This window comes from Musca autumnalis, unplaced genomic scaffold, assembly GCF_047663935.1.
Source record: "Musca autumnalis isolate F117 unplaced genomic scaffold, ASM4766393v1 scaffold_1, whole genome shotgun sequence".
Classification (NCBI taxonomy): Eukaryota; Metazoa; Arthropoda; class Insecta; order Diptera; family Muscidae; genus Musca; species Musca autumnalis.
The window spans coordinates 308,487,495-308,509,195 of NW_027411644.1; the positions used below are offsets into that span (position 1 = coordinate 308,487,495).

Here is a 21,701-nt window from a genome sequence, read left to right on the forward strand (position 1 = left end):
CCAAAGGTCGGCCATTTTGGTAATATAATGTGGCCAAAACATTCAATATACCAAAAATCGGGAGGTACCGGTCTATGGGAGCTATGTATATCAAGACGTGGTCCTTTATACCGAATTTTACAACTTCATGTAGGATAATGCGGCTAAAACCTTCAAAATACCGAAAATAGGAAGGTTCCGGTCCGGTTTTGTGGCCCCAAAAAGGACCAATTAACAAATTTCAGATATTTCGGAAATCGAAACCGCGGGTGTGCTTACTATTGCACTACGGTGGCACCCAGTTCATATTGAAGACTTCAAGTTCTTTGGTAATTGATTTTTTTATTGAAAATACACGTATACAGTATAGCTAAGCATAATACAGTATTATTATTTATTATAGTGAATCATTTCCATTCTGGAATCTTTTCATCAACATTCATATCTTTACATTCCATATTTGAATTACGTGTCTTCACTAATTCCCTTTCACCATTTTTGATGGACGATTTGAATATATTGTCCTACCATTATTATTTTGCAATAATCGAAAATTATTCACCAATTGATCACCATTTGCATCCAAAAGCAAACGGAACGGTTCTAATTGCCGAGGATTCACATCAACGGGTGTAGGGAAGATTATAAAATTAACAGCCTCCGAACACGGAGGTGTTGTCAACGATCCCAAATAACTATAATAGAAATTACGTTTTGAACCAAAAAGACCGGATAATTGAAAATTTGTAATTTCTGTTGATGAGTCGTATTCTCGTATGCGGGACAGGGCGTCACTAACATCTTGTAATCCGTTTAGATTTTGCACGGGATTAGCTTGATAGAATATTGTCAGAACTGCCACACCATCACGATGATTTAAAGCTTCCTCCAGGTCATTATAGTTCGTGTTGGAATGTACCAGATGTAACTCTAAAGAATAACGTTGACCATCGATAACATGCTCCGATCCCAAGCTATCATCTGAACCCCAATGAAAGTGGCCACTTTCAAATTGATATGTTGTACCCTTTGGTAATGGTCCACCAGATATTTGTGGTCTGGCGCAATCATCATTGATTTTGAATTCTGCACTTTGGCCATTATTGGTAATGGTGAAGTTGCTGGGATTGTTGTAATTCTCATATACAATTTGTGGAAATTTTTTGCGGTAAGCCTAATAGAAAGAATAAAAAAATGAGTAGTATCGTATGTTTTGCTAAGGAATTGCGCATCTCCTAACTCATCTATATATACATATACATATATGTATAAATAATGATAAGAAACCGCAGTCAAACAGAAATATATCTCCTTGCTACTGATTCCGATGGGCGATTGACTGCTGCCGGAACCACAAACGGGATACTCCACAGCCCATGCATTCTGGTCGCTATGTGTCCATGCTATAGATAAGAAAATAAGTTTTGTTTATTAAAACAGTTTTTAATTTTAATTGATTTTCGACATCTTACTTACCATTTGTTCCGCAAATTAACAAAACAACAATCAAAAACTTCTCCATCTTATATGGAATGGATTATGAATTCACTGTATTTCCACTTTTCTTTCAACAACAAAAATTTCCTTCAAATGCTTAGATTTTTAACAGTTGCGACCGAAGGCTATGCTCTTCTCAAACTCTTTGAGTTCAGAAAAATCCAACACCAGTTCTTAAACTGGACTCAAGATTTAAAGAAAAACAAATTTAGAAATCTTTCGGAATATCCTTCAAGTGCTTTTACTGAGGAAAAAAGAAACGTTTTTACTCGAATTGGTATGAGTTTTTAATGAAATTCTTCTTAAATCCCTGAAGGTACTAAGGAGACTTATTGCAATTCAATGAGTGCAGCCCGATTTATATAAGACCAATGCCGGTGCCACATGCATTTTATCACCTGCAATACTCAAGAAAGGAAATGTCGCTGAGGGTTTTTTGCCAAAGCTGTAAATGCTCTGTTATCTTGTTTGGAAATCGAAACCGGTCATCCAGTTCAAAAATAAAAAAATACCCCCCAAGTTCATAAAGCCAAACGACCAACAAACAAAAGAAATGAATCTATGAATGAATATTTTTCTCTGCTTTCTATTTGAAATGTTTAACACGCATTGGAAAATATTATCTTCTTCATGACAATTATTAAATTAATTTATATTGTCAAATTAATTGCCTTTTGATTATAAGAGCTTTATCAGATTGAACGATCGATCGATCGACCATAACCTACCACTTTATAACGCTCTGCGTCTGGCCTCTTATCTGAAGTGATTTATAGGAAGGAGGGAAGTTCTTTTTATCGGGGTTGTCAATCAGTTCAAAACATTGCTGAGGTGTTTATGGTTTATTTTTTTTTTTTTTTTATAAAAAGCTACTGTACTGGATTTTTATTATTGGATATTGAAGTAATAATTTAATCATAAATATTGTAAGTCGCAGCCCACAAAAGTAAGAAAATGAAAAACAAATTTATTTTGGTGGCCTGGGTGCAACACCACACAATTTCTCAAGGGCATTTGAATCGATGGATTATCGGATTCTACTATCCAAACTGACACATTATGGAATTCAAGGATAAAAGTTAAAACTATTGACAAGTTATATAGCGACAGACAAGGAGACAGCCTTTCGTGTGACCTCTTCAACATCCTGCTAGAGAAGGTTATACGAGAGGCAAACATCAAAAGAAGTGGCACAATCTACACCAATAGTCACATGTTACTTGCTTATGCTGATGATATAGACATCATGGGCCGATCAGTAAAAGAAGTAACTGATACCTTTATAAAGGTCGAAGGAGAATCTGCTAAAGTGGGTCTGGCGGTAAACGGTGAGAAGACCAAGTTGATGGTGTCGACGCGCAATGCGTCCATTGAGCTCGGACCGACTGTGGAAGTTGGTTCCTATAATATTGAGGTAGTAAAAGACTTCGTCTACCTCGGCACCTCCGTAAACACAACAAACGACATTGTGAAATAAAAAGAAGAATTGTATTGGCCAACAGATGCTACTTTGGTTTAAGTAAGCAGTTTAAAAACAAAGCCACATCTCGTCAAACAAAAATAACGCTCTACAAAACACTGATACTACCCGTGCTGATGTATGGCTCCGAAGCCTGGGTACTTGCGCAAGCAGACATGGCAGTGCTTGGTGTGTTTGAGAGAAAAATTCTTCGAAAGATCTACGGACCAATCTGCGTTGACGGTGAATATCGACGTCGCATGAACCACGAGCTGTATCTGCTATACAAAGACATCAATATAGTTAAACGTATCCAGATGCAGCGATTGCGTTGGCTAGGCCATATCATAAGAATGAGCGATGATGAACCCGCTAAAAAGGCGTATGAATACATGCCACATGGCGGTGCACGCAGAATTGGCAGGCCAAGGAATAGATGGCGCAAACAAGTGGATGATGAGATGAAAAGGCGCGGTATTCCAGAGTGCAAAGCAACAAATAGAGAGGAATTGGAGATCTATTCTTAGTTCGGCCTATAGAACAAATGTTCTGTAATGGGCCAGCTAAGTAAGTAAGTAAGTATATAGCGAACAGAAAACAATATGTAGAAATCAACTGCATGAAAAGTGATATTTGTATAGTGGAGCTATACCTACCGTATTTGGTCCCAATTTCACAATTTTTATACCCTCAGCATTTATGCTAACGAGGGTGTATACACTTTCATACGGGCAAAATGTGCCTAATCGAAATAATGGTATGTTTGGACGAAATGTGTTTCAGACAATTTGGAGTCGATTTAGCAATGTCCGTCCGTCTGTCTGTCTGGCTGGCTGGTGCGCACTATAACTTTCTAACGGATCAACCGATTTGGTCCAAAATTTGGCTTTCGCAATATTTTGTCCAAACTTAGTTTAAGTTCAAAGATGGGCTATATCGGTCCACTCCTTCCGGTACCTCCCCCACAAAAGTTCGAAAGTGTTCGGAAAATTTGTGCGCACGATAACTCTTGAAGGAAGTATCCGATTTGATCCATACTTTGCACATCGTGAAATATCTACTAGACTTAGATGAGGTTCTAATATGGATTCAATCGGTCCACTCCTTCGGGTACCTGCCACACAAAATTTCGGATAAGTTCAGATTAGGGCCTGCTCCCGAATCGCTTTGGTTTTTGTTGCAACAACTTGTATTAATTGCCCCCAATACGACGGTAAAAGTTTCATAAGGGACAAGTCCATACTTCCCGAGAAATTAGCTTGAAAGATGCAAAAAGCCCCTATGACACCGTGTGCAGTGGATGGAGCGCAAGATAACTCTCGAACGGATCTGCCGATTCGGTCCAAAATTTGGCCTTCGTCATATTTTGTCCAAACATAGTTTAAATTCGAATATATGCCATATCGGTTTTCAAAATTTTGGGCGTATGAACCGACAAAAGTATGGATAGGATTAAAGCTCAAAAATTTGCGGGGATAACGATAGATATTGCTTTTTTTATCAGACTAGCCTACGAAAAACATAATATCGCTGTAAACAGGGCCACTAGGAAAACCTTCGGTAAAAATGTCCAAAGGATCCTCGAACATACCCTTAACCACACAAAAATGTTGAACATTTGTACCACCAGGATTGGACAGATAGGGCCCAAATTTGATCACAAACTAAATCTCGACAATATTAGAGAGATCCAAAGTTTGGACCAAATTGGTTGCTACGTCTATGAGAAATCGCGCGTAACATTTTAGCGAATATTTTCGAACTTTTGTGGGGGAGGTACCTATAAGCACCACCTTAGGATTTCATCTAATATTCGAAAAAATGTTACAATATCCAAAGTGTGGACGAGTGCATATGGTGCCATAAGGGGGTTTTACAACAGTCGGGCTGTTATCTCAAGAAGTATGGACTCGCCCCTGAAAAAAACTTTTATGTCGTAGTTGAGGCAGCGAATGCAAGTTGCTTCAACAAAAATCAAAGTGATTCGAGAGCTTCTCTTTAACGGAATTTATCCAAAATTTTGTGTGGACAAATATAGTCCATATTCAAACCTGATCTATATCAGGTAGATATTTTAGGATGTGTAAAGTATGGACCAAATCGGTCACTCCCATCAAGAATTATCGTGCACACAATTTTTCTGAACATTTTTGAACTTTTGTGGGGGAGGAACCGGAAGGAGTGGACCGATATAACCCATCTTCGAACTTAATCTACGTTTGGACAAAATATTACGAAAGCCAAATTTTGGCGAAAGCCGAATCGGTTGATCCGTTCAAGAGTTATCGTGCGCTCCAGCCAGCCAGACAGACAGATAGACGGACGGACGGACATTGCTAAATCAACTCCAAATTGTCTGAAACACATTTCGTCCAAACATACTTGGGGTCTAATGAGGCACATTTTGCCCGTATGAAAGTGTATATACCCTCGTTACCATAAATGCTGAGGGTACAAAAAATTAACCTTCGTGCTAGTCATAAAAAGGGTATTTTTGGCCACTTTTTCCACAAATCTTTAAAATCCCCTATAAAATGTGATCGTATCAGATCAAAATATTTTAGAAATTTGTTCGCCATACAATTTTTCTAAATTTTACCTAAACGCCAGGAAATTACCCAGTGCTATATTCTCACATACTGATTCAAGGAAAATATGTGTATATCTGCAAGACAAATTATTACATAATAAAATATAATTTAAAAACATTAAGTTTCAGTGTTTTATTTAGAAATGCACTTAAAACTAGGAAATAATTTGTCGCTTAGCCTCAATAAATATATTCTTTCTCATGATGGAATCTCTCATTTATAATTTAAATGCAAGCATTTTATTTGAGAGATTCCATCATGAGAACGAATATATTTATTGAGGCTAAGCGACAAATAATTTCCTAGTTTTAAGTGCATTTCTAAATAAAACACTGAAACTTAATTTTTCTAATTATATTTTATTTTTAACTTTTTAGTAAATACATTTTTTTGATCACTGAGAACAAAAATATGTAGTAATAATGTAGTATCGTTATGTAAAGGCTATACCAAAAACTGGACTTATGCCCATAATTTTTGGTGAGGAAGTTTCTGTACCAATGGGGACTCCAAATGCCAAATTACAGCCAATTCTGGCTAAAAATGAAGATAAAATCCTTAAAACACTTGAAATAGGGTGGTACCACTATATGGGGGTATACCAAAACCTGGACCTATGTCAACAATTTTTGGTGGAGAAGTTTCTGTACCATTGGGACCTCCAAATGCCAAGTTACAGCCAATTCGGCCTCAAAATGAAGATAAAATCCTCACAATACTTGAAATCGGTTGGTACCGCTATAAGGAGGCTATAGCAAAACCTGGACATATGTTTAAAATTCTTGGTAAGGAAATGTCTGTATCATTGGAAATGCCAAATGACAGCTAATTCGGGCAAAAATGAAGATAAAATGCCCAAAATACCTGAAATCGGGTGGTACCGCTATATGGGGGCTGTAGGAAAAATTAGGCCTACATTCATGTATTGTCATCCAAATCTGAAAAGTGTGCAAGGTTTCAGTTCGATTGGTCAACTGCAACTGTGTGGAAAATGAGTTACCAGATTTGAACTAAACGGACCAAAGCAAAGCAAAAGTGCTAATATGTGCAGGACGTTTCGATGGAAATTGGTAAAAAACTCTTCCCTTTTTATGAAAAGATAAGGTACACAGCCCAACTCGATCTTAATCACAACTCTTTTCATAAATTATTGTGAAAATTGACCTAGAAACAAATCAACAAGTATGGACATCAATTATTAAGAAATGCGCATCATTACAATTACAAAAAAAATATTTAGAAACCGTCGTTTATTTTGGATATTATCATAGTTTTATAAACAACAACAAAAAATACAAATAGGGTCACTTTGACCTGCTTTTATACCCACTTGTTAAACAAGAAACGTGTATATTTTTATAATTACACGCAGTGGGATCCTATAAACAATATTTGACCCTATTTAGTGTAAATTGATACATTTTATTTTAATTTTTGGCCAGGTGTTTGAAAAATTTGACACTGGCCTTTCAGCTCTGCGTGTAACGCCATCTGGCCCGTATTATACGTCTTTTTAGCCGGTCCATCTTCGCTCATTCTTATGACATGGCCTAGCCAAAGCAATCGTTGCATCTCTATACGTTTATCTATATTGATATGTAGTAGATACAGCTCGTGGTTCATACGACGTCGATATTCACCGTCAACGCAGATTGGTCCATAGACTTCTTGAGGAATTCTTCTCTCAAACACACCAAGCACTGCTTTGTCTGTTTGCACAACTACCCAGGCTTCGGAACCATACGTCAACACGGGTAGTATCAGAGTTTTCTATAGCGTTATATTTGTTTGACGCGATGTGGCTTTGTTTTTTAAATACTTACATAAGTCAAAGTAGCATCTGTTGGCCAATACAACTCTTCTTTTTATTTCACAACTGATGTTGTTTGTTGTGTTTATGGCAGTGCCGAGGTAGACGAAGCCTTTTACTACCTCAAGATTATAGGGGCCAACTTCTAAAGTTGGGCAGAGCTCTATGGACGCATTGCGCGTCGACACCATTAACTTGGTTTTCTTGCCGTTAACCGCCAGACCCACTTTAGTAGATTCTCCTTCGACCTTCTTAAAGGTATCAGTTGCTTCTTTTACTGATGTCTATATCATCAACATAAGCAAGGAACATGTGACTATTGTGCAAATTGTGTCATTTCGTTTGCATCTCATATAACCTTTTCAAACACGATGTTGAAGAGATCACACAAAAGGCTGAAACCTCTTTTAGTACTAAACTGTTCGGAGAGGTTCTTTTCTATTTTTACTGAGGAACAGGTATCTGTTAAAGACGTTCTACAAAACCGAGTGACCTTTGCGGGGACACCAAATTCAGACATGGCTTGGAATACCCTTGGCCGTAGGGGGCTGTCGAAGGCTGCTTTACAATGTGTGGTATGTGTCGATCTGCATCGCTGGGGTCTTTCCCAGGATTTGCCGCAGGGTAGATATCTGGTTTGCCAGGTCTAAAACCGCATTAATATGAACTATTATTTCGTTGAACATAGGATTTAGTCGTTCGCACAATATCCCCGACACGCTCTTGTAGCCAAGAGGGAGAAGACTTATGCCGCTATATTTAGAGCATACAATCTTATTTCCTTTCTTGTGGGGAGGGCACAGGATAATAATTTTCCAATAGTCGGGTACGCGTTCATCCTGCCAGATGGTGCTAACTGGCTGATGCATACACCTTATCAGCATGTCGCCTCCGGTTTTGAACAGTTCGGCTAGTAAGCCATCGGCTCCTGCTGCCTTATTATTCTTCGGCCGGTTTATTGCTGTCTTTACCTCATCTTGTCCGGGCAGTATACTTTCAATACCATTTTCTGGAATTGGATCAGTGGTATCTTCGTTGACTTCGCCGGTATTGGATACAAACAAAAATGCTCTTTCCATATCCACAGTACCTATATCAGTTACCAAATTACCTTGCTGATCTCTACAGGATGATGTGCCTGTACCAAAGCCAGCAGTAGATGTTTGATTCTTTGGTAAAATTTCGAACTTCTTCTGACTGCTACATCTCGATTTTTCACACTCCCGCTTTTCCATTTCTGTATTTTTCCTGCGGAAAAATCGTTTCTCCTTTTCTCCACTCTCGTGCGATACGCGTTGCTACTGATTGTAGAGTAGCCCAATATGCCGCATTTTTCTCTTCGATACCAGCACGACACTCCTGATCATACCATGCATTCTTTGGTGGAAGTCTCTGGTATCCAGGTATGGATTTTGCAGCTGTTCGCATGGAGTGGGCAATACCTTGCCATTTTGATGAAGAGGGAAGAGGAGTGCTTCGATTTAGCAATTAGGTTGAGTGGAAGAGGCTGTGGCTATCTGCTGCGATTGGAGCTTACCGATGTCTAGCTTTCGGGTTGTGTCGGTTCACTATGCAGCGGGGTCGAAATTTTATAATTTTAGTCTTTTTAGCGTTTTAGAGGTTCCGTTTTTCATTTCCCACTATGCACTATAGGTAATTTGCCCTGTTTTTGAGGCAAAAAGTCGATTTTGCAACTTTTAATAATAGTAATTTTGTAGTTGGCATTGAAAAGAGAACATGTCAAAATTTATTAATATGAACGATATTTTTCAAAACAGCGTCATTATCGAGGTTTAAATTGCAGTCAAAGTGAGAATTTCGAAGAAGAACTAAACAAATACATATTGTAAGGCATATTTCAATGTATTTAAAACCGCGGAAAAATAAACCAAATATAATAAACCAAATATGTAAAATGGAATAGATTGGCAATTGCGAGAGGAATTTATTTAATATATAATATAGCTTAAACATTTTGGGTAGCGACCAAAAAACACAAAAAGTCAGAAATAAATATTTTACTTTTCTTAAACTCACTTCATGTAGACTTATACTAAATTGGCCGTGTTTGGCCGTGATTTTACCACCTAGAACACATTACTGAAAGTCTTCTGCATTGGTATTACTAGGTTTCAAAACCCGATTTTGCCCGTTTTTTGATATTTATGAGATTTTATTAGGTTACTTCTCAATAAAAAGTCTTAAAATTGTGGAAGTTTGGTTTGAGGAAATCTATATATATAAAAATGGTGTAAAAATGTATAGTAATTCATAAAATGAGAACGGCTAGGCCGATTTCTGTAAAATTGTTTGTCAGTTATTCGTATTTTCGAGGAGAAGGTCTTTACGGAAGAAAATTTTGGAAAATCTTTCTGGAAAAGTCGGAAAATTGGAAAAATCGAAAATTGAGTTTTTGTATGAAATTTTATTCCTTAATAGCGAGACGAAGTTCGCCGGGTCCGCTAGTAAATAATAAATGTAAAAATATTGTTGTTTACAAATTCATTGCAAGTAAAATAAGTAATGGCGACAAATTATTCGGTAAGCTTTCTTTTATCTCTCTATTACATATTAATCATTGATACGGTTTAAAGGAGTACTAAACTCGTCTTTATTTGCGTATATTCAAAAAATTATCAAAACTGTAGTAACAATTCGTTGGAAAATCTACTCGCGGGGACAAAATTTGTGTTACTTACTACCGTGATCGTTTTCATCAGTTTGTTGTGTATAAGAAAACTAATGAAAATGTGATTGGAAAAAATAGCTTTGTTCGTTATATACGTAGTTGCTTATAACCGTTGTTCCTTATATCCGAATTTATCTGTAAAAATCTTTGTTTTATCTCACTTTTACACATAAATAATTTAAAACGTTAAAAAATCCTTTAATTCCGCTGTTATTAATTTTTGTCTCAAAGACAGGGCAAATTACCTATAGTGCAACGTAAAAACTTTAGTATCTCTCTAAAAGAAATATAGAAAGCTTAGATACAGTTGTAGTTTCGTAGGGTATCACATAGTCGGCCCGTTCCGACTATAGTCTTTGCTCACTTGTTACGCGGATACAGATTATCGTATGTGTATATAATCAATTTCCCATATAGATTAAAATTAGATATGTCATTTATATCAACTGTGAATATCAATAGACCAAATACGCTGTTCTGCGGTAGTTAGTGCTCCACTATACAAATATCAGTTTTCATGCCGTTGATTTATTAATATTGTTTTCTGTTCGCTATATAACTTTTCAATAGTTTTATTTATTTTTTCTTAAATTCCATAATGTGTTAGTTGGGATATCAGAATCTGATGATCCATCGAATCAAATGCCCTTGAGAAATCATATGCTGTTGCACCCAGACCATAAAAATACATTTGTTTTTAATTTTCTTACTTTTGTAGGCTGCGACTTACAATATTTATGATTAAATTATTACTTCAATATCCAATAATAAAAATCCAGTGCAGCAGATTTGTATAAAAAAATATACCATAAACACTGCAGCAATGTTTTGTATTGATTGACAACCCCGATAAAAAGAACTTCCATCCTTCCTATAAATCACTTCAGATAAGAGGCCAGACGCAGAGCGTTATAAAGTGCTAGGTTATGGTCGATCAATCGATCGATCGGTCAATCAGATAAAGCTCTTATCATTAAAAGGCAATTAATTTGACAATATAAATTAATTTAATAATTTGGATTGTCATGAAGAAGATAATATTTTCCAATGCGTGTTAAACATTTCTAATAGAAGGCAGAGATAATATTCATTCATAGATACATTTCTTTTGTTTATTGGTCGTTTGGCTTCATGACCTTGGGAGTATTTCTTATTTTTGAACTGGATGTGAGGTTTCGATTTCCAGACATGATAACAGAGCATTTACAGCTTTGGCAACAACCCCTCAGCGACATTTCCTTTCCTGAGCATTAAAGGTGATAAAATGCAAGTGACACCTGCATTGGTCTTATATAAATCCAGCTGCACTCATTGAATTGCAATAAGTCTCCTTAGTACCTTCAGGGATTTAAGAAGAATTTCATTAAGAACTCATACCAATTCGAGTAAAAACGTTTCTTTTTTTCTCAGTAAAAGCATTTGTAGGATATTTCGAAAGATTTTCTAAATTTGTTTTTCTTTAAAGTTTGAGTCCCATTTAAGGACTGGTCTTGGATTTTTTTGAACTCAAGTAGTTTGAGAAAAGGATATCCTTCGGAAGCAACTTTTAAAAATCAAATTGTTTGTAGGGAATTTTTGTTGTTCAACGAAAAGTGGAAATACAGTGAATTCATTATCCATTCTGATTGCTCTTCTGTGTGCTAAATAATATAAGATGGAGAAGTATTTGATTATAGTTTTGTTAATTTGCGGAACAAATGGTAAGTACAGAGTGTCGAAAATCAATTAAAATTACAAACTATTTTATTAAACAAAACTTATTTTCTTATCTATAGCATGGACTCATAGCGACCAGAACGCATGGGCTGTGGAGTATCCCGTTTGTGGTTCAGGCAGTAGTCAATCGCCCATCGGAATCAGTAACAAGGAGGTATATTTCTGTTTATGTGCGGTTTCTTAACATTATATACATACATATATATGTACATATAGATGAGTTAGGAGATGCGCTTTTTATTAGTGAAACATACGATACTACTCCCTTCTTTATTCTTTCCCTTAGGCTTACCGCAAAAGTTTTCCACAAATTGTATATGAGAATTACAACAATCCCTGCAACTTCACCATTACCAATAATGGCCATAGTGCAGAATTCAAAATCAATGATGACGACGCCAAACCACAAATATCTGGTGGACCATTACCAAAGGGTACAACATATCAATTTGAAAGTGGCCACTTTCATTGGGGTTCCGATGATAGCTTGGGATCGGAGCATGTTATCGATGGTGAACGTTATTCTTTAGAGTTACATCTGGTACATTCCAACACGAACTATAGTGACCTGGCGGAAGCTTTAAATCATCGTGATGGTGTGTCAGTTCTGACAATACTCTATAAATCTAATCCCGCGCAAGATCAAAGTGGATTACAAGACGTTAGTGACGCCCTGTCCCGCATACAAGAATACCAATCATCAACAGAAATTGAAAATTTCCAATTATCCGGTCTTTTTGGTGGCATCGACAGTTCAAACCGTAATTTATATTTTAGTTATTTGGGATCATTGACAACACCTCCCTGTTCGGAGGCTGTTAATTTTATAATTTTCCCTACGCCCGTTGATATAAATCCCCGGCAATTAGAACCGTTTCGTTTGCTTTTGGATGCAAATGGTGATCAATTGGTGAATAATTTTCGCCTATTACAAAAGAAAAATGGAAGGAAAATATATAAGAAGAAAATCGTGAAAGGAAACTAATTATTCTAGAATGAAGTGGAAAGAATTAGTGATGATGAAGGAATTCAAGAATGGAGATAATTTGCTATAATAAATAATGGATACTGATTCAGTATTACTAAATTATGCTAATTTATGTAATCTGTACTATATTTATGTATGTATTTTTAAATAAAAAAGTAATTGTCAAAGAACTTGAAGTCGTTAATATGATCTGGGTGCCACCGTTGTAAATCGTACGCACAGCCTCACTGAAGTGGTTTTAAACAAGTAAAAAAGTATCAGTCGGCTTTGCCGTCAGAGATATGCCCTCAGCCTATGTGAATTCAAACTTTTTAGATTTAGAATCTTTTTAGATTTTTTTGGCCCTTTTTGGACATTTGAACTTGCTGATAAAAATTTGAATTAGGATTAAAGGTCGAAAGTGTTGCGAAGGAGGTTCTTAAAGGAATGGACCGACATAGTCCATAATATAAGTGGATTTTATTTTGGGAGCTATATCTTTTCGATAGATATGGCGCCCATTAGTTATTTCAGTAGGTCATGGTATAACTATTGGACCAGTATGCCAGGAAGCTTGAACTTGTCCACGGAAAACATAATATCGCTGTATATATTTCCAAAGGATTTTTAAAAAAAAACTTTGCAAATGTTGAACTTTTGTGGGGGAGGTACCCTAAGGAGAGGACAGATATGGACAATTTTAAAAGTTAAAAAAATTTGAAGAACATTTTAGGAGATCCAAAGTTTGGTCCAAATTGGTTCAAGAGATATCGTGCATACCATTTAAGTGAAATTTTTAAATATTGGAAGAAGTACCGGAAGTTGTGGATCGGTATTGCACATGTTCGAAATGAAACTAACTTTGGACAAATATGACGAAGGCCAAATTTTGGACCAAATCGGTTGATCAGTTCGAGAATTATCGTGCTCTCCAGCCACAACATTTGGATTTATTGCAGTGTTTTTAACCCCTTTCGGGTTTTTTCTTAAGAAGTGTGGACTTGCCCTCAAAAAACTTTTACCGTCGTAATTTAGGCAGCGAATACAAGTAGCTTCAACTGAAATCAAAGTGATAAAGTGAACTTATCCGAAATTTTGTGTGGGAGTTACCCGAAGGAGTGGACGGTTTGGCTTCATATTGGAAGTTCATATAAGTCTAGCAGAAATTTCACGATGTACAAAGTAGGTATCAAATCGGTTACTCCCTTCAAGAGTTATAGTGCGCACAAATGTTGTGAACATTTCCGAAGTTTTGTGGGGGAGGTACCGGAAGGAGTGGACCGATATAACCCACCTCCGAACTTAAACTAAGTTTGGACAAAATATTACCAAAGCCAAATTTTGGACCGAATCGGTTGATCCGTTCGAGAGTTATCGTGCGCTCCAGCCAGCCAGCCAGACAGACGAACGGGCATGACTAAATCAACTCCAAATTATCTGAAACACATTTCGCCCAAACATACTTGGGGTCTAAAACCAGTATTTCGATGAGGCACATTTTGCCAGTGCATATACCCTCCTTAGCATAAATGCCGAGGGTTTTAAAAATTCCAGGAGTTGGGTTATATTAAACTTCAACTTAAAAAAATTTCACGAGTTGGGGTATATTAAACCCCAGGTTAAAAAAATTCTACGAGTGGGGGTTTAAACTTTAAAAAATTCCACGAGTAGGGGTATATTAAATCCCAACTTAAAAAAAATTTTACGAGTTGGGGTTTAAACTTTAAAAAATTCCACGAGTTGGGGTATATTAAACCCCAACTTAAAAAAATTCCACGAGTTGGGGTATATTAAATCCGAAGATAAAAAAATTTCACGACTTGGGGTTTAAACTTTAAAAAATTCCACGATTTGGTGTATATTATATCCCAACTTAAAAAAATTCCACGAGTTGGGGTATATTAAACAACAACTTAAAAAAAAATCTCCAGTTGGGGTTTAAACTTTAAAAAATTCCACGAGTTGGGGTTTAAACTTTAAAAATAAATCCACGTGTTGGGGTATATTAAACACCAACTTAAAAAAAATGCTCGAGTTGGGGTTTAAACTTTAAAAATAAATCCACGAGTTGGGGTATATTAAATCCCATCTTAAAAACAATTTCTTGAGTTGGGGTTTAAGCTTTAAAAAATTCCACGAGTTGGGGTTTAAACTTTAAAAAAATCCACGAGTTGGGGTATATTAAATCCTAACCTAAAAAATTAAACGAGTTGGGGTATATTAAATCCCAACTTAAAACAATTTCACCAGTTGGGGTTTAAACTTTAAAAAATCCACGAGTTGGGGCATATTAAACACCAACTTAAAAAATTCTCGAGTTGGGGTTTAAACTTTAAAAAATTCCACGAGTTGGGGTTTAAACTTTAAAAAATCCACGAGTTGGGGCATATTAAACACCAACTTAAAAAATTCTCGAGTTGGGGTTTAAACTTTAAAAAATTCCACGAGTTGGCGTTTAAACTTTAAAAAATTCCACGAGTTTGGGTATTTTAAACCGCAACTTAAAAAAAATTCAAGAGTTGGGGTTTAAACTTTAAAAAATTCCACGAGTTGGGGTATATTAAAACCCAACTTAAAAAAATTCTCGCGTTGGGGTTTAAACTTTAAAAAATTCCACGAGTTTGGGTATTTTAAACCGCAACTTAAAAAAATTTCAAGAGTTGGGGTTTAAACTTTAAAAAATTCCACGAGATGGGGTATATTAAAACCCAACTTAAAAAAATTCTCGAGTTGGGGTTTAAAATTTAAAAAAATCCACGAATTTTGGTATATAAATACCCAACTTAAAAAATTTCACGAGTTGGGGTTTAAACTTTAAAAAATTCCACGAGTTGGGGTATATTAAAGCCGAACTTAACAAAATTCTACGAGTTGGGGTTTAAACATTTAAAAATTCCATGAGTTGGGGTATATTAAACCCGAACTTAAAAAAATTTCACGTGTTGGGGTTTAAACTTTAAAAAATTCCACGAGTTGGGGTATATTAAACCCGAACATAAAAAATTCTACGAGTTAGGATTTAAACATTTAAAAATTTCATGAGTTGGGGTATATTAAACCCCAACTTAACAAAATTTCACGAGTTGTGGTTTAAATTTAAAAAAAAAAACTTGGATGAAATTTTCGCGATTTAATATTTAAAATCAGTTTTTAACAATTGGTAAAATAAAATGTTTCATAAAGGAAACATTTTACTTTCAAATTTTAAAAAAATAAGAGAAAATAGTAAATAGTAATAGTAGTAATAAGAAATAGAATTCCACTACCAAATATGACTTAAAATGTTTGTAATTGATCACAGTTTAATACAAAAAATTCAAGAAAATCGAAGAGTACAGTCACTGTTAAAAATTGCTTTTAAATATTAAATGGCAAAAATTTGAACCAAGTCCACTGTGCACGATTTGTTTCTAGCTAATAAAACAACAAAACATACAAACAAATCTAACGGAATTCGAGTTTTTCAAGGGGCCATATCTTTGAAACCGTTAATCCAAAAACGTATACTGAAATAGTTTGCTTATGAGCAGCATCATCACAGCAAAAATTTAAGGAAATCAAAAGCCTAATTTTGAAAAGCATTCCGATTTCACACAGAAATCCCCATATATACTTTAGGGATTCTCAGACAAAAATTAACTGGTGTTAAAACGGAATAACAAAATTGATGTACCCCCATCTTATGGTGGAGGGTATAATAACAAGTAAAACAAGTATCAGTCGGTTTTGCCGGTATAGATATACCCTCAGCCTGCGTGAATTGAAAAATTTTTTTCAAAAAAAAAACTTATGTATTTAGGGGGTTTTCAAAATATTGGGCGTATGAACCGAACAAAATATGGATTTGGATTAAAGCTCAATAGTTTTGCAGGGCGATGTACCTAAATGAATGGACCGACATAGTCCATTTTGGAAGTGGGTCTTTTCTGTAGTCATTCCTCTCGATAGATATAGCTGGTCACAATATAATATAGAGCTTTTGGACTTGTATATCAGGAAACATGTACTTGCCTACAAAAGACATACTATCGCTGTAAAGTGGGCCACTAGGAGTACCTTCGCTTAAAATGTCCAAGGGATACTCGAACAGACCTTCAACCGCACAAAAATGTTGAACATTTGTGTAGGTAGTACCCCAAGGAATGGACCGATGGACTTTTGAACATGAACTAAGTTCGGACAAAATATTTCCTGCGCACCAGCCTTTATACATGCTGGCCGTACGGGTTTTTACAGTTTTCTGTTTATTTTCCCAAGAAGTATTGACTTGCTACGCAAATAAATATCGTAGAAGGGTTCGGGAGGAGGTCCTAAACTGTACTTTTCCGAAATTTTGTGTGGGAGGTACCCGAAGGAGTTGACATACATAGTTCATATTCTAACCGTATCTAAGTCTCGTAGAAATATTACTATATGCAAAGAATGGATCAAATCAGTTACTGACTTCGAGAGTTATCATGCGCACCATTTTAGCGAAAAGTTTTGAAATTTTGTGGGGGAGGTACCAGAAGGAGTGAACCGATATGACCCATCTTAGAACGACATACGACTGTCAAATTTTTGATCTAATTGTTTTATCCGTTGGAGAGTTATCGTGCCCTCCATCCACTACACATGGTGCCATAGCGGAGTTTTACAGTTTTCAGGCCATTTTCTCAGGAAGTATGGACTTGCCCCTGAAAAAACTTGTACCGTTGTAAAGGGTCGGCAAATACAAGTTCCTATAAGAAACATCAAAACGATTGAGAGGAGGTCTTAAACTGCACTTTTCCGAAATTTTGTGTGGGAGGTATCCGAGGGAATAGACCTAAATAGTCCCTTCGACAGTTATAGTGAGCACAAAGTTAGCGAAAAGTTTTCAACTTTTTCCAAAGGAGTATACCGATATGGCCCTTCTTCGAACATAAACTAAGTTTGGATAAATTATTACGAAACACAAATGTTGGACCAAATACTTTAATCTGTTCCAGAGGTATCGCGCACTAAAACCAGAGAGACATACAGACGAACATTGCTAAATCGACTCCAAATTGTCTGAAACGATGTGGCACATTTTGACCGTGTAAAAGTGTATGTCCACGCCGAATTTTCCCAACCGGCAACACTAACTTTCATTTTCCTACATGCTGAAATACATGCATTAAGCTTCTCTAGTTTCACTGAGAATTGTGCCATGTACGCTCTCGTTCTCTCGCTATGCATTTCTTTGCAAACTTCTTTCTAATTTCTTTCAATAAATCACTTGGTAACTAAGCATCAACCAATACGGTTATCCTTGGTAAGCGGTCTTTCCTGTTCAACGAATTCAATAAAGAACCACTATTGTTATTACTACAAAATCCTAATACGTCGCATTTTCTTTCATTTTTTTCATTTCTAAATTCCTTGGTGGATGAATCTTGAGCAAAATATTGCCACTACTGAAATATTTTCCAGGTTCACAGCAGAAAATCAACCGCCCTTCATTTCTGTGAGAACACCCACAATTGGCATTTTCATTTTGGTCCTTCGAGACGGCTGAGAGTTTTTGTTGCTGAGATTTCATCAAGTTCATCCTTACTTTCATCTCCATCTTCAATTTCATCGATAAAAATGTAAGTTTGTGCTTTGTATATTCGATTCCCTAAAGTGAAACAATAGTGCATACAAGAAGTGATATTCAAGTCCAAACTTCAAGTGCGTTATGCCGTCGGCAATTTGATTTTTTTAATTTTATTTCGCGCACAGTGTTCCGAAATCTCTTTCCAATTTTCTCCAAAACGTTCAATTTATTCCATGCAATTAAATTCGAACGTTTAGTTGGTTCGAAAATTATTACTTTTTCCTATTGAAATAATAATTTTATTAAATTCATTTCTCCTATTTAAATTTTATTTCATTATTTTTCATCCATCGATTTAATTTTCGACTCGCGACAGTGTGTTTTCTTCATTGCACTTTTTCCTTTCATTTTTCCGCGAGAATATTCCTATCCATTTATATTGGTTTGTGTGTTTGTACATATTATCCAGCATCATTCTATTCCACTGCAGTAGTTGTTGTTTTTAGAGAAATATCCACTGCTGACCAGTCTCTCCAACAACATAACTACTGATCCGCGTATAAACACACATACATATTCTTTCTCGTTGGTTGATGTCGAGTCATTTCTTTGTTCAGTGCAATGGTGCACAAGAAGAGAATGCTATTTTGGGTTTTTGTATGCGAAAGAGAGTTGTAGTTAACTTTTTCGTAAAGACGCGTGCATGGCCGGTTCAGTGATATATTTTGTGGTTTCACTCAACAGCATTGATGTTCAAAATATAAAAAAAGGGAGTAAAGTAGTGAGAGAATCACAAGAAAGTTTGTATCAGCATTCAGTGGTTGCTAGACCTGTGACCAGTAAACATGTGGCGGGTGTGTGCGGTTTTGTTCAGTGTCCCCACTAAAATTATGCGTATATCCATGCACATGTTTACTTGTCGGCTGCTCAACGACGACTGATTGTTATTCTCACATACGTTAACGTATATGGATGATCTTGGCTGCTCAACAGTGATCAAACCGTTCTCACTGCTGTTCTCTTCGCCAACACGTACACCCTACAACATGCCCGTTTATATCATAGCCGACCAAGAAGAGCGAGCGCTTAAGTTGTTTATGTGTGGGTAAAATTACACTGACAGAACAGGGTGATGATTTTCATATTGAGTGTGAAATGAAAAATATATTGTTGGCGCGTTCGCTTTGTATGACTTAAATTAAAAATAATATAAATAACTTCATAATTTGAAAAGTATTTTTCTTCATATGTTAATTTTTTTGAGAGAAAAAACAAATTGTATATAAAAATGATTTTTAAGACTTTCTAAGCTTACATACATTTTTTATTGTTGCATTGCAGACGAGGCATTCTGCGTCATTAAAAATATTAATACAAAACAAAAATCATTTTCAAATTCTTCCCTCCACATATTTGCTGTACAACTGCAAAATCTTTTCTGTGTACCCAAAAATAAACAAATAAAGCGGCATCAACCTGCTTGCATGAAATTCAGTACAAGACTGAAGTAAAAAAATCAAAACATTTGCTCTCTTACTTTGCGTTCGGGTCGCGTGTGTGTGATTTGCCGAAAAACTTCGTAACCAAATCAATTCCCACGAACGGGTTTGGTTTATATGGTCGCACTATAACTTGTTGTGACACATATATATATATATATATATATATATATATATATATATATATTATCCACTATTTTTTCCAATTTTACCGTAACTTTCCTATTATTCCATATCCTTTGGAGTAGTTATCCATTAGTCGCTACTCGCCATCACATGTAGTGCCTCTTCCGCCACTAGGTGTCGCCCCGTAAAAAGGAAAATACTTCAAAAACCCTTTTTTCCGCGGTTTTTTCCTATCTCTTCGGGATTTTTACTAATTCTTATGAAAATTTTTCGATATCGTCGGCTTGGTTTGCCTTTTTAAATACGTAGTGTCGCGTACCGCTACTAGGAACGTTAATTGTTCTATTACTGAACGAATTTCTTCCAGTTCTTCTGTGCTCTCCGTATTATTTTCCAATATTTGTGGTTTCCTCGAATCTCTGCTACTTTCTGGAATTTCATTGGGAAAAATTTGCCAAGTCTTTCCGAAGTGTTTATTTCTCCTATTTCCTGTTATCGACTTCTTTTCGAAGCTTCCATTGGAAAGCGAGAACATTACTTTTTCTCGTTTCCTTTTCCAACACACATATTATATCGACATCGTTTCACTAAGCTTACTTCTATTTACTTCCTACGATACGATTTTCAGAGTTTTCAATTCTATTCCTAATATTTTCCTCCTCCAAACATTTTCGTGAACAATCGCAAAATGGCCTATCCTAAATGCATAGGTTCCATTAGCTGGCTTGTGCAGTTAAATTCCTGTCTGAATAGTGGCATTAATACACTCACTTCTCCTCAGCTGGTGAGAATTCACATCAGCGAGCTGGAATTCACGTGGACTGATATAAGATCCGCATTCGATGAATTTGTTCAACAGGGAACAAATACAAGATCTGATCATTCTCTGAAGGTGGATAGACTTCAAGAGAAATTCCAAATCACTTCCACAATTTATCTTAAATGTTTGGCAAATTCGAAAGAAGTCTTGGATCACTTTCCGAATCCAAACATCTCATCTAACTTACACAGCATCCCAGATGAAACGACTCTATGCACTTCAACCATTTCCACTCCTACTAAGAGCAAAAGTTCTACTCCAAAATCTCGGCTATGTTCCCCTTCATTTCTATTGATCAACAATAACGTTTGGCAAAGATTATGCATTTTACTCTTTGCTGTAACTGTTTCTCCAAAACGCATCGGGTGAGCAATTGTCCTTCCAAAATTACATGTGTCCACTGTCAAAAGCGACATCACGTTATGTTCCATGACGGTTCTGGTAACACCTATTGACCGACTCAGTCATCTACCACAAGATCCAATCCTGGTTTGAATGTCGACTCCACTCAGTCTTCCTATTCTTCCGCACAGACTACTTGTTCCACTGAAGGCATTCAAACATGTTCTCCCAATTCCAAATGTGGTCTATTAGGTTCTGATTTGGTGAATAATTTTCCGGCCGGTGTTACCTATCCAGTTCTTTCACTTATTGATTCCTATCCAAAGGAGCCCTCCATTTCCGAGAGGCTTCCTGATACATCCATTCTTCCAATGCATGATGAGTTTCCTTCCAGTGTTACTCATCCAGTTCTTCCACTTCCAGCCCTCCATTTCCGAGTGGTATCCTGGTACATCCGTTTTTCCATTTTAGAATGAGTCTCCTTCCGGTGTTACTCATTCAGTTCATGTACTACGTGATTCCGTTCCAGAGGAGTCCTCCACTTCCGAGAGGTCTTTTTGTACATCCATTCTTCCATTTCAGAGAACATGAATTTTTCTGGTGTGATGGAGTGTGATATATCAATTTCCAAATACAATGGTCCACAAGATGAAATTCCAGTCCG

The 21,701-nt window shown here is 36.3% G+C and overlaps 1 protein-coding gene across 1 annotated transcript; it reads right to left on the reverse strand.

Moving 5' to 3' along the window:
* Positions 1 to 265: 265 nt before the first annotated feature.
* LOC141392685 (carbonic anhydrase 3-like) lies at positions 266 to 8,415 on the reverse strand. Its single transcript, XM_073965567.1, has 3 exons — positions 8,308 to 8,415; positions 542 to 1,153; positions 266 to 349 (listed from the first exon to the last, which is right to left on the reverse strand). Exons 1-3 carry the CDS (start codon positions 8,413 to 8,415, stop codon positions 266 to 268), a joined length of 804 nt encoding a protein of 267 aa, XP_073821668.1.
* Between the last annotated feature and the right edge of the window lie 13,286 nt (positions 8,416 to 21,701).

Coding starts and splice junctions, on each gene's coding strand:
- LOC141392685 (XM_073965567.1), bottom strand. CDS start 8,415: ATGGAAAGAGCATTTTTGTTTGTATCCAATACCGGCGAAGTCAACGAA. Junction 1,154..8,307: donor TACTGCCCGGACAAGATGAG/GTAAAGACAGCA, acceptor TCTTTCTATTAG/GCTTACCGCAAAAAATTTCC. Junction 350..541: donor ATGCAAATGGTGATCAATTG/GTGAATAATTTT, acceptor TATTATGCTTAG/CTATACTGTATACGTGTATT.